Source organism: Cyprinus carpio, chromosome B20, assembly GCF_018340385.1.
Source record: "Cyprinus carpio isolate SPL01 chromosome B20, ASM1834038v1, whole genome shotgun sequence".
NCBI lineage: Eukaryota > Metazoa > Chordata > Actinopteri > Cypriniformes > Cyprinidae > Cyprinus > Cyprinus carpio.
This window is the reverse complement of record NC_056616.1, coordinates 26,514,856-26,528,945: the sequence shown is the minus strand read 5'-3', so window position 1 is coordinate 26,528,945 and position 14,090 is coordinate 26,514,856. Positions and strand designations below refer to the sequence as shown.

The following is a 14,090-nucleotide window of genomic DNA, read 5'->3' as shown; positions in this document are numbered from 1 at the left end:
TACAATTATCTAAACATTCTTAAATAAAATTTCCCCTTTACATTAGGTTTATTTTTGTTCCCTTATTGGGAAATATTTATTTTTATTTTAAGCATAAAGTCACCTTTTTTCCAGAAAACAAGACATTTACATTTATGAGTAATTCTTTTAATTTATGCATTTAGCAAGTGGCTTACAAAAGTCAAACAAAGGCTTAATTACAAGACATGCATTATATGTTACGTATTTTGCTCCTCAAGTAAATGTATCTTGATTTAAGAATGATTAGAATGTTCAATGAAAAGAAAAAAATCTCTCTTTTTTTGGCAGTGTACATAAAATTCGGCCAAAGAACGATGCTTTTCCAAAAGCCTTGGAGTCATGAACGTTGAGTCTGTTGTCTGAAAACACTGCCTCCACAGGCAGCTCGGGTTTAGAATCAGAGCAAATGTGTGTGAGAGGCTTCATGTTGTTTTTATGCAGAAGATACAGAGTGTGGAGAAACTTTATTTAGTCTCCCTTAAATATAACATCAGCCAGGCAGAAAGAAATGAGCCACTGAAATATTCTCTCAAACACAAAACAGAAGAGTTCAGCCGGGGGGTATCCCTTCCTGAGAGAGAGAGAGAAAGAGAGACAGAGAGCAACGCAAGTGAAGAGAGGGAAAACTCTGTGTGCATTGAAGCGAGATTCAGTTGGGCTTACGCCTGGCTTTCAGCTTTTGAAAGAGTGAACACAACAGAGATGTATGCATAGGAGCCGAAGCTGACTCACCGTCTCAATAAAGCGCAACAGTGGCTGGCCGTTTTCTCAGCAGTCTCGGCTCCTCAAGCATTTTTCTCATTCATTTCCTTCACACTGCAGGCATTTCAAAATGCTTTTAAATAAATAGTTTTAGGTCGTGAACCAAACCAACTAGCAATGTGATTTACAGTCCTGAATTGATGCACAAAAAAGAGGTATGTATGAATGAAGGACCCCACTAAGCACTGGAAAATTAATTAAAAAATACATTGCTATGTAAAACTATGGTGATTCAATTCAATATATTTGAAGTTTTCACTAAAAAGACTACATTTCATTGTAACAAGACAAAACTGATTTTCACATTGTATTGCATTTACACAGCAAACTGAAGTCATAAACATGCTTTGGGAAATGTGATTCATTTTAGTGCATTTAGTGCTACTGTGATGAAATATTTAGCATACAAAATCCTACAGTTCCTCACTATGTTTTAACTCAAGTTAGTGTTTTTACATTAATTAGTCATTAAAAAAACACATTAAATTGAAAATGAAATTCTGACTAATTGATAAATAAATAGTGCTCTAACAAAAAATAATTTTCAATGTACAGTAGCTCCTCACACACTGATTAAATAAGTTGTTTTTGTTTCTACTGTACAATTAAGGTGTTTATATGTACAGTATATAACACAAAGAGATATCTGCCCAGAAATTAATTGGTGATTAATATTTTAACTACCAGCTTATGGTGAATAAAATAAATCTATTTAAAGTTTAAGGCAAAATAGTACTATAATACTATCTTTTTCAGTATTTCCCCAACAAATACAGGATAAGACACTGTTTTCACACTGTACTACATACTCAAATTTACATGCAGGCAGACTGAAGTAATAATAAAACATGCTTCAGGAATATCAGCACAGAGATTCATTTAAGAATCATTTTTTGAACTATATCCAACGTATTCACTAAAATGAGTCAAACGTCCCAGTGCAACATAATGAGAGAGTTTAGAAGAGCGTGTTTGATTATCGAATAACACCTTTGCGTTGTAAACTTTAGTAGATTGAACTCTTATTTCCACCGAGCCAGAAAAGTCCAGGTATTTTATGATGCGAAATTAAGCACAGATCAATAACATCAAAATAAACAGACCAATAACCACCCAGCACATTTGATCTGCAAACGATAATAAACTACTGCACTTCTCTGCTATATATTTCCTTTACAGTTTTAATTTAGACTAAATGGTCATGGTGAATGGGTAATAGTCCAGCCGTCACGTCTTTATACTAGGACTGAATGAGGGGTGAGATTGAAGTCCTCAGTAACATCTGCAAATTCAAGAAGTTCTGATCTCATTAAAAGGCTGAAATGGGAAGATTCTCCTCTGTGCCCTCAAGTCAAACATGACCCCGGCAGCTAATGAGCACTGTCTGCCAGGCCTGAGCATCAACGCCGCCACATCCATTGTTATTTTCTGACTGCTGAATTAGATATCCCTGCCGAGGGGGAATGCAGATTGCCCCCTTGTGCAAAAACCATCATTAAGCATTCTTTTCAGCTGCATATTAGTTCTCTCCTCAAAGGAGATGCAATTAATCAACCTTCTTTGTCAGCCGGCCTCACCGGTCACGATAAAGCACTGTATGAATTCGTCCGGGGCGTTTATTTAATGGTTCCGCTGCGCAGGGCTTGGCAGGACTGTACAGCTCTAATTGAAAGCGTGCGGGCCGGGCTCTGGACGTGTCGTGGAAAGGGTTTGGATTTTGACTTGTGCTCGGCAGGACAAGGGCCTGATCTTTGGCGGCTCCAGAGCCATGCTGTTAGCAGTCTCGGGAAGTTTAGTCTGCGTTTGAGTGACAGTGTGACTGCTGCTCGGTCCCGGCAGGTGGACGCGTGGCACTGAGGCCAAGGTTTATCAAAGCTGATTTTTGTGCTTGCACATGATATTTGAGTCACTGGAGGCGGTCAGACTATGAAGTTTGCTTTCTCTTTTGAACAATTGAATCTTGGGCTACGCTATTAGACTGTCTGAAGCATATTGGATGCAGAACAAAACGGCACAATTATTGGGAATCAGGACGCACGTTACAACTGGTGCGTCTAATAAGAAAGGACATAAGGACAATGAAAAAAGTGGTGGGCCACATTAGAAACTTCATCAGCCTGGCTTATGCATATAAAGTAGTTGATGTAATGTTTGCCCAGTAATTGTAATTTACTGATAGTAATCAGATTGTCATAATTAATAGATTTGGAGGAGAGTAGGCACTTAAATTGAATGACTCATATGTTCAACGGAGTGCAACAGTAACTGCCTACTGTTAAATCCACCTTGGATCTGTAAAATAAAATAAAATAAAATAAAATAAAATAAAATAAAATAAAATAAAATAAAATAAAATAAAATAAAATAAAATAAAATAAAGCCTTTCTGTTTATAAATATAGAAAAATATTTTCATTATAATCAAATATAATCAAATATATACAAATATACACTAATGTTCAAGAGTTTGAGGTCAAAAATTTTTTTTAAATGCTTTTGAAAGAAGTCTCACAGAAGGATGAAAGAAGTCTGTTTTCTATTTAAACATCTTTTAAAATATAATTTATGGCATTACTTCAGACTTCAATGTCACATGATTCTTCAGTATTCACTTTAATATGCTGTTTTGCTGTTCAACAAACACAAAATATATTATTCTTATTCTTATAATAGCATTAGAAATCAAATAGAATTAGAAATAGAAATATTTTGTAACATTATAAATGTCTTCACTGTCAATTCTGATCAATTTAATGAATCCTTGCTTAATAAAAATAATACATTTCGTCAAAAGAAAAAACAAAAACCCTGAAACGTACTGACTCCAAACTTTTCAATGTACACTTTAAAATATACATAAAAAAAAGTTTATGTATAGTGTACAAGTAGTTTCGACTGTGTTATTCACAATGCTTCATTGGAGTGACTCTCTGACTGTCGGATCGTTTCTTTCATAATTCATGGGTAGCCTAGACCTTCACTAGGAACTGCACTGCGAAACACACACACAAAGTTATTGAGATATAAAAATAGAAATAAAGCATAAAAATGGCTCCAACAGAAGCATCGATTAACAACTTCAAGAGCTCACTGTAGTGTTAAAAATCAATTCCACTATGGAAGAAATAAATGGGATTTTTGTCAAGCAAATGGACCAAGCAAAATAAAAGCTCTTAAAATACTATAATTATGGCACCAAGAATTAAGGGAAATGATTTATAAAACATCTAAATGGTTGCTACATTGGATGCCTTCCTGTCAATTTCTAGTCATAATGATCTGCAACGCGGACCGCATTTATGATGACAGTCAAAAGTCTGGTTGCGTGCGACTAGATCTATGTGTTCCGAATGCTTCAGTAAACCCGGCTGATCTTTCACACTCATTAAGCAAGTGATAAAACAAGTGGCTAGGTACTTTTATCCCTCTGAATGGCATATTCTCAATCCAATTTCTTCCCACAGTCTCTCACACACCAATCCAAATCAGAATGAGTCACCATAAATCACCCAGTCCATCTAGACGTATGACTACTGGACCAAGGACAAAGTAAGGATCATTTACTAACATTAGGACAGGGCTGATCATTCACATCTCATGCAGCGGCTCATTCCGATCCCAGGTGTGCCGTGAGAGGCTCTATTTAAAGCTCGGCTCCTTCCCCAGCGGCTCGCGGAGGCCCTTGTGTTACAAGCACATAAAAAGCATGTTGACTCACTGTAATAAACTAATGCAAATTGTTCAGCGGCGTGAAGGATTGCACAATAAAGATCCATACATCACTGTGCACGGAGGTCTGGCGGCTGCACGCAGCCCACACGCCGCCCACTAATTTAGCACTAATTTACCATGAAGCATAGATGATGTTATTTTTTCATTATCTATACTTTCGGCCAAAAACAATCCCCATCTCGGACCGCAGAGACACTCTCAAACAAACAAACGTTTGCTCAGAGCAACAACAAGCAATTGCCTTTGTGCATCGACTGTGATAATTGGAGCTGATATATCCTTAGGAAATGTCAGTGGATTCAATCAAAACCCTTCCATTGGAGTGTGGAAGGGGGTGAAATTTAGAAAGAGAGAGAGAGACGGAGAGAAAGATTGTGAAAAATGCATCTGTGGCTCAGAGTTGTTTATGAACTCTGCGGAGTCGCCGACCGTTTTATAGCGCAGAGAAGCTTGTGGCGGTGCATGAGGGTTTTTTTAAGCAGCAGCACTGTCACACATGGCTCATCCATTTCAGACAGTCACTGCACCCCATCAGTGCTCCAAAGAGTCTAGTGTCATGCCGCATGGCCCCTGAATATCTGATCTCGGGCCTCGACTTCTGCATGGCCCTCTGCTCCGCTCTCTCTTATTTATGTTTGCTGCAACTTGCCTGAATGTATTCTTCAGGGTAACAGAAAAAGAAGTGCAAGGCCAGCAAAATAGTGTTGACCTCTTGTTCTCGGGGGTCCGGGAAGCCAAAACTTCTTCAATGTGAAGTGAGATTTGAGGAAGCCCTATTGAATTGTCTAGCCCACCGCAGACAGGTCTCTTGATCCAGAAAGAAACAAAGGCACTTCAGGGGGCCTGAACTCTTGCTGTGTCTCAACAAAAAGAGGCTTTCAAAATTCAGCTTTCAGACAAAACTACCAAACAGAAAGCAGTCACAGTGCTAAATAAAAGAGTTTTAAGACTCAATGTGCAAAACAGACACTAAAAATTGATTAAGAATAGACTTTATGAATTTATGAGACCACTTTTTTTTATTTTGAAAGATGAAATACCTGTATGCTGGGTCAAAAATACAATACAACAGCAGGAAATGTTTTTATCAGACAACACTTATTGTGTTCTATGTTGTTGATTCACTAAAAACTTGTTCTTAGAGTCATTCATTTGTGATTCAATAAAAAGAATCAGCTCAAAAGAGTCATTCATTGAGGAACTAGACTACAGAGTGTGCACTATGTTTGAATCACTAAAAATAACTGTTTCATAAGAGTCATTGATTCAGGACTATAGGACACTATGTTTTTGATGTATTAACTAAACAGTACTAAACAGGTTTAAACAGTAATTCACACAAGAATCTGAATACAATGGTCACTCCGTATGTTTGGACTGATACACTAAAAGTGTTGTGCTATTTTAAGTTTTTAAAAAGAAACAGGTTATCATTAATTCGGATATCAGAATAGATAGTTTTACTATGATTTTGATTCACTAAAAAGATTCGGCTCATGAGAGTCAGTTGTTCAGGAATCAGACTACATGTGTCATACTGTATGTTTTTGACTGATTCACTAAAAAGAATAATTTGTTTGGGAACTAGAGACAATAATTTATTCAGGAATCAGACTACACAGTGCTATGTTTTTTGAATCACTAAAAGAACTGTTTCATGATCATATTTGCGATACAATTTCAGTTCTCTTACAAGAGTCTATTGTTCAAAATTGAGACTATATTGGTCATGCTTTATGTTTTTGATGGATTCCCGTGAAAGAATTGCTTTATAAGTATAATATGTTCAGGAATCAGGTTACATTGGTTGTGCTGTAGGTTTTTCATTTGGTTAAAAGGAAAAATTAGTCATTTTGAGACTACACAGTTCACCTTATATGTATCTGATTCACTAAAAAGAACCAGTTCATAAGAGTCATTAATTCAGCAATCATATCACACTGAAATGAATCAGTTCATTGAGAATTGTACCACAGTGGTTCAGCTGTATGTTTATGATTCACTAAAAAAGAACCAGCTGATTAAAGACATTCATCAAGGAAGTTTGTGTTGAATTGACATAAAAGTAAGTAATGACCGATACTGTACTTTCATTGTTTAATTTAAAGGGATAGGTCACCCAATAATGCAAAATTCTGTCATCATTCACACTTCCTCAAACCGGTACAAACTTCTTTCTTCCGTTAAACATAGAAGAAGATATTTTGAAGAACGTGGGTTACCAAACAGTTGACGGTAGCCATTGACTTTCATGGTATTTGTTCTATACTATGGAACTCAATGTCTACTGTCAACTGTTTGATTACATGCATCCTTTAAAATACTTTTTTCCTTTTTGGAAGTACTATCCCTATATATAGATTGGGATTCCAAACGTTTGGTCCAATGTTTCAGTGTTTCAATGGTCCAATGATATTTTTGGAGGACAAAATGCAGACAAGGCATAGATTTGAAGCAGCTTCTTCAACATGCACATGTGAACGTTGCTGATCTCACCTGTACTCTACCCACTGGGTCCTTCTTGATCCACTTGATGACGGTCTCATAAACCAGCTCCTCGGCCTTAGTGTTCAGGCTGTCATTGGACAGGTAGTTAATGAGGTCTTCTTTGGAGATGCTGAGGATCTCGTCTTGTCCTGCCACATCGGGGAAGTTCTGCAGGGCGAAGGCCTTGGCCATGTTGTGGAGCTCCGTGCAGCACATGGCCTCGGCCATGGCCAAAACCCCCAGGCAGTTTGCTGCAGTCAGCTGCTTTTCTGAAGAAGAGAACAAGAGAGGCACTCACATCCATAAAAGATCACAGCACAGAGGGGATGAGGCTCTAGCAAAGCTATCTGTGCTGTATATCTGGGAGACTCCAGAGAAGGGCCCCTGCTTAAGGCGCTCCGGAGACAAACAACAGAACAAATCAATCGAGCTCAGAGCAGCGGGTTGGGACGCTGTCCTGTGGATTAGATTGGCCAGGTGAAGCTCATCTTTAGTCCCGCTGAGTCTCATCTGAAGGTATTTGACCAAGCGGGTGCAAAGGTCCACGTTTTTAACAAGGCAAGAGTCTTTGTGTAAGTGGAGAGCCCTATTTTACACCACAAGAGCTGAATATGAGTCTGACACTCCTGCTGTGGTGAATGAATCTAAGCCTGGATTGCCAGTCTGAGTGGTTTCTTAAGAGTCTCTTTCTAATTCAGATATGAAAAGCATAAGAAGAAAAGCTAAAGTACACATATGTGATGAAATACTAAAGATGTGAATTTTATATATATATATATATATATATATATATATATATATATATAACTAGTATGCTTTTATAGTCCAATAGAAAACAGTTCTTTTAAATAGCAATAATTCACAATATTACAATTTTAACTGTATTTTGGATCAAATAAATGCAGCATTTGTGAGCATAAGAGATTTCGGTAACACTTTACTTAAAGCCTTTATGTATAATGCATTTTAAATGGGTTATTGAAGGGTATAATGCATTATAATCATTCATAATGTGTGTTTTAATACATTATATCTTGTCGTAAATAATTATAACTAAATTTAAAATGCATTGCGTAACAATGGATTGAAAAGTGTATATACTGTATATAATAGATTATACATAAAGGCTTTAAGGCTTTAAGTAAAGTGTTACCGAGATTTCTTTCAAAAACATTGACTACCTATATATATATATATATATATATAATGTAAAATTTTCAAAATGCATATTATATAATTGTAAAAATGATTGTTTTTTGTAATTATTTTAAATAAAATTGTATATATACAGATTTAAAAATAAATAAATAAGTTGCTACGTAACTGACATTGAAATCCATGATTGCTGCGATGCAAAATGCTTGTCTATGACAATCCAATAAACAAATACCTCCAAGACTGCAAACAACAAGGACAGTAGATCTAAATCACTCTGTAACAGACGCAACCTGATCCGGATAAATATAATAAATGTGGACCGCACCGAAACCCCCGTGACATCGACAGTTATTACACAACCCAATTTGTCTCCAATATAAAACAAAAGAGTACAAATTGTTGTAAAAATGGTTGAGTGAGTGCCTGGTGGAGGCAGATGGGCTTTTATTATGTCTGTGTCTGTGGAGGCTGGCCTGTAGCGTGCCATCGCCAATAAGCCAAACGTGCCACTCGTCTTCTTCCACTCGTAGAGGAAGGAAAAATGATTGTTTTAGGTGAGGTTTGTGCCAGAGGCAGACAGACCGCAGAGCGAGGCTTATGTCCGGTGCTAGCATGAGTTTATAGACACGTTCTGAAGTTTCTGAGTCAACAGTGCTGTGTGTGGCATTACTAACACATGGCTTGCACCTCGCTACCAACAGAACTTCAGCTGCTCTAACCTCTTTTTCTTAAACCTATTTTAAAGAACGCTCTGTTAATATGCGGTCCTTGAATTCCCAGACTGTGTGCTGTGTAGTTTGGCATTGAAATATATTTCCAAACCTGTGTTCCCCTCATTTCTACACAACCTCGCTGGACTTAATCAATTGTTTTGTACTTTGCAACTTTGACATGCAATCAGATTTTCTGCCCAAAGGCACAAACCAATCCTCAACCTGATGTTTCTGAATGCATTACACTGACTTTCATTTGTTGGGGTCTTACAGGCACTTGCAAACATACTGGAGCACTAATGCAGACTAGAAAGAAACAAATCAATAGCTTTTGGTGGTATATCTTTTCTGACCTTTTAAACCAGAAGTTTGACTTCATCCACATTCTGGGCATATAGTATATCAATGGTATGACAAACCTCAGCAGCATGACTTTTTGATAAGGTAATATCATCGCTGAAGCTTTCTGAGATGTTCCACCAGCATTATATATGACTGATTCTTCAAGTAAGAGCTTGAATTTTTATTTTTATTTTCATTACAGACGATTTACAATAGTAATAACAGATTTCTTTTCTGTTTATTACAATGAAAGTCACATTAAATATATTATTTTTTTTTTTTTTTTTAATATGTGTTCATCATTTATTTTTGCTGTTTAATATTATTTACATTTTTTCAAATGCCTTTTTATGCAAGGATTTTTTTTTTTTTTTTTTTTTTTTTTTTTTACCTTGTCCCAACCTTCAAATAGAGTTGCATATTTTAAGACTGGGACAAGGGTCAAACAACAAAATCATTTTTTAAAAGTCTGATGTTGGTAGGTGGTAAAAAAATTGAAAGAATTGAGGTTGAAAGTAGTCTCTTATGATTAATCTGACTGCATTTATTTGATATAAAACACAGTAAAAAAACAGTAATATTGTGACTTATCTTTTTACAGTTTTAAAAATGTGTTTTCTATTTGAATATATATTAAAATGTATTTTATTCCTGCAATTCAAAGCAATTTTCAGCATCATTACTCCAGTCTAGTGTCACACGGTTCTTCAGAAATCATACTAATATACTGATTTGCTGCTCAAGAAACATTTATTGTCAATGTTGAAAACAGTTGTGGTGCTTCAGATTTTTTGTAAAAACTGTATTTTTAAAGATTTTTTTTGATTAATATAAAGTTCAAAAGAACTGTATTTATGTTTAATATAAATGTTCTGTAACATAATAAGTGTCCAAGCTGAAAAAAAAACAACTAATTTCATTTAAAAAAAAAAGAGACTTGCCTGTTGAATAATAGTGTACTTTTTAATTTTTTTTACACAAATTATGATGGAAGAGCTTAAGAAATAAGAAGAAAGAAAAGAAAAATCAAGGTAAATATCACCTGTGAACAGAATTTATTTTATTTTGACATTTCCAAACTACAGTAGTCAACATTTGAAGTGGATCAAAACCTTTCATCAAAGTTGTCCTGAAACCAAAACAATACCCGTTCTTGTCTTAAGACAACTTTGATGGACTTTTTTGATCCACTTCAAATGTTGACTACTGTAATTTAGTGATATTATTTCAAAAGAGTGAAAAGATGATACATAAACATCTAGGAAATTAGCTTTAGCAAGACGAAGGTGTCAGACATTTGTATCTATAAATTGCTAGTTCTATACTCTCACGAGTTTCATTTGTAGTTTTGTCATGTGCAAAAGTGCTCATAGTTGAAGAAACACTACTTTCTCAGCTTTCTAAATTTTTCCTCATCTCCTGCCAGACCTTTCCTCACTCTGCTGGTCATCTGAACCTCCTCTATATTTGGTATTGATTGGAATAATCAGTGCTGGATGAGATTGTGACATCGGGTTTGACATTTCAATGCAATTGTTCTCTGACCTTTATACGAATTAACTTGTACATGACTACATCTGATGGATGCTGGGATCTTATGAATTCCATACCTAAGAAAGACACGCAGACTTTGCAGAAGGTGTTGAACTGAAACTTGTTGGCAGCCTCCAGCAGGGTTTTGGCGTTGGCCGAGTGGATGACCAGCGAGCCGGTGTAGACAAACTCCAGCAGCAGCTCCAGCACATCTGCACCGATGTTAGTCATCTTCAGCTCCAGCTTCTCTCCACTGCCCGTCTCTCTCGATGACCTGACCACACACACACACACACACACAAACACAGAGCTCATGATCACAGGGAAAGTCATGTTTCAAATACATCCAAAATCCATTACTGGATGGTTCTATCAAACGGCTGCCTTTTGTAAAGAAAATTCTGTAAGACTTTAAACATTATAATGTGTTTAAAAGTTAATAAAATGCATTTTGCCATCTCAAGGAAAATTAATACATTTTAATTTATTTTGGGTTGACATATGACATATACGATGGACCCTTTTTAATAAACAAAACAAAAACATAAGATAAACTGTTTTAAAGAGAACTGAACTCAAGTTACAATAGGACCTATTTATTTATTTATTTACTTATATATTTTATTTTCAACATCTAATTTTGTTTAGTGATAAATTAAATTATTAATATTAAATTATTAATAATTAGTTATTAATTAATCTGTATTAATAATTATTTCATTACTAATAATTATTTTGTTTATATTAATATTTTTAAAAATATTATTAGCTTTTATAAAAAATATATAATTAATATAATTATATTTTAATTTAATTTCATTTGAATTGTTTTTAATTATATGAATGAATTAACAAAAAATATGTTAAAAAGTTAACATTCATTTCCTTTTGCCTTTGAATAATTGCTTTTACAAATCAGGTAATTTTACTGTTTTCTAATCGTCAGTATTAATATAGTATGTGGTGATTAATACAGTTTGTATTGATTTTTCTTGGCAGGATCTTGGCTAATCTATGTTGTATTTAGATGATTATATAATTGAAATGTGACTAAATAAATAATAATATAAAACAACAACAAATAAATAATATTGTAAGCATTTTATACACAGAAAAAAGATGTAGAAATAGTTTTCACTCAGAAATTTCTACAAAATTTTTACAAAGAATTACAGTTAAATTTGAAATTTTGAAGTAGAAAAACGCAAATACTATTTTCTTGAAATTTTTCTTTATATTTGTTGTATTTACAACGTTAAAATATGTTGTGCAGTGTAGTAATACACTGTTTCACTAAAAAAAAAAAAAAATATATATATATATATATATATATATATATATATATATATATATATATATATATATATATATATATATATATATATATATATATAGACTAAAGACACTTGACAAAATGACAAAATGCTAGCTTTTATTTCCATATATTCCAATTTGTTTTCATCAAAATGTGCATGTTATATAGAAAGTAGAAACATGGCATTCATGACATAAAGATGTAGTAAAATTTGGCACTAGTTATGCATCATTTCTCTTTTTTCTATTATATATATATATATATTTTTTTTTTTTTACACACACAAAAGGCATCTGTTTTGTAGAAGGACCCTACAGGAAAAGCACAAAGCATAGACTCAGTACAGTTTGTTTCTTGCATCTGAAATTAAACTCAATCTGAATGAAAGAAAGAAGTGAAACACTTTTTATGAAACATGAGCACGGCATGCTTTGAGGACGGGCACATGTTGCACACAAACGCACAGAGAGGATGACAGGGGGAAGAAAGACATGGAAGGAGAGGAGGACTGACACTGCAATCTGCCTGTCCACACGGAGCGATCGCACAGTAAAGCGGCCGAGACGAAGCGTTTCATTGCGTTAATAAGATTCCCACAGCACCCCGAGCACATCCAAGGCACACCAGCTCTCTGGATCTGCATGTGAGACTCTCACAGTTACCTGCCCGCTCATGTCTTTCACATGCAGTCGTCGCGACCACTTCAAATGTGATCATTCCCAGGGGTGGATGGGAAATGTGAATAATGAGCAGCGTCAGTGGTTTTATGTTCCGAGAGGAACGATAATCCCCTGAAGGTCAAGGGCAGGAGGAGTGAAATTAATAGCCAAGCAGCCGTTGATTGTGTTTTAGTGTGGGCTGAAGATAGCACTGATGTGTACAGTCACCAGATAAGTGCCAAGCTACCAGATGGAAAGCCGATATACATGAAAAGTCCATTAAGGTGAAAATGAGGTGATTCTAGATATTTTTCTCAGCCTGTGTGATAATCCACCTGCCGAAACGGTCATTTTGGCCGAATGTTTTCCTGCTAATTTATTGATTAAAACTGCTGGGCATTCGACCTGGATTTAAAAATTGGCTTTAAACGCAATAGCGAGCTGTCTAAGTTTCATGCAACTCTGAAATCACGTTCCCACGGATCCCGCTGAGTGAAAACTGTCTGTAAAGTGATGCAATGCTGAAAAACATCAAGTGTCTAAATGCTACAGCATTCAAAACAAGCAGACGGGAATGCCGGTGTGCTCGAAAGCAAAATATTTCATCACATTTTCACCTTCTTACATGGTTCTTGAGCAGATAAACTGGCATTTTAGTCTGCAGCTGAATGCAGTGCATATTAAGACACAGCATCTGAATAAAACTGCTATTACCAAGTACTAATGACTTCATTTGAACATTTTTAGTAGACTATTTACTTCTGTAAATACACATTCATGTGTTTAAAGCTTCTGGATTTTGCCTCATATCAAAACAAGAATAGATTTAAAGTTTTAAAAATCAAACACAACTTCATTATAGCCAAAATCCAACAGAACGGTGCCTTTGGGAAGCAATAATACAAAGACTATTTACTTTATATAGCTATACTGACTAGCTACTTTTGTTGTTTAATAATATAATATAATATTATAAGTCAAATTAAGACAATTATTGATTTATTTAATTCATTTGCGTACAGAGCGAAATATAATATAATTATTATAAAGTTATTATTTTTTATGAAATTAATTTGTTTTAAGATGGAAAAAATATGATCACAAAAATAACTTCAAGCCTTTTAGTACTACGCTGTCTGTAATAAATGAACAAATCGATAAAACAATAAAAATACAGAAAGTATATAAATATATAAAGTGTTTAGAGATGTCTTGCACTATAGCTATACTGACTAGTTTGTTGTTTAACAATGTAATAATATAATACTATATAATATAATATCAATAATATAATCAAACTATGACAAAGATATTGTTTTTTATGAAATTCATTAAAGACGGACATATTTAATTAATTAAATATGATTGC

At 34.9% G+C, this 14,090-nt stretch overlaps 1 protein-coding gene across 4 annotated transcripts in view; it reads right to left on the bottom strand.

Annotated features, from left to right (window-relative positions):
* Positions 1-14,090, bottom strand: part of LOC109113763 (kelch-like protein 29) — a 249,645-nt gene that overhangs the window by 52,528 nt on the left and 183,027 nt on the right. For all 4 annotated transcript variants that reach the window (XM_042747377.1, XM_042747376.1, XM_042747379.1 and 1 more), the window contains 2 exons: positions 10,825-11,021; positions 7,011-7,270 (listed from right to left, as the gene is read on the bottom strand). In XM_042747377.1, the coding sequence (XP_042603311.1) occupies positions 7,011-7,270; positions 10,825-11,021 (457 nt within the window). The remainder of the gene's footprint in view (positions 1-7,010; positions 7,271-10,824; positions 11,022-14,090) is intronic.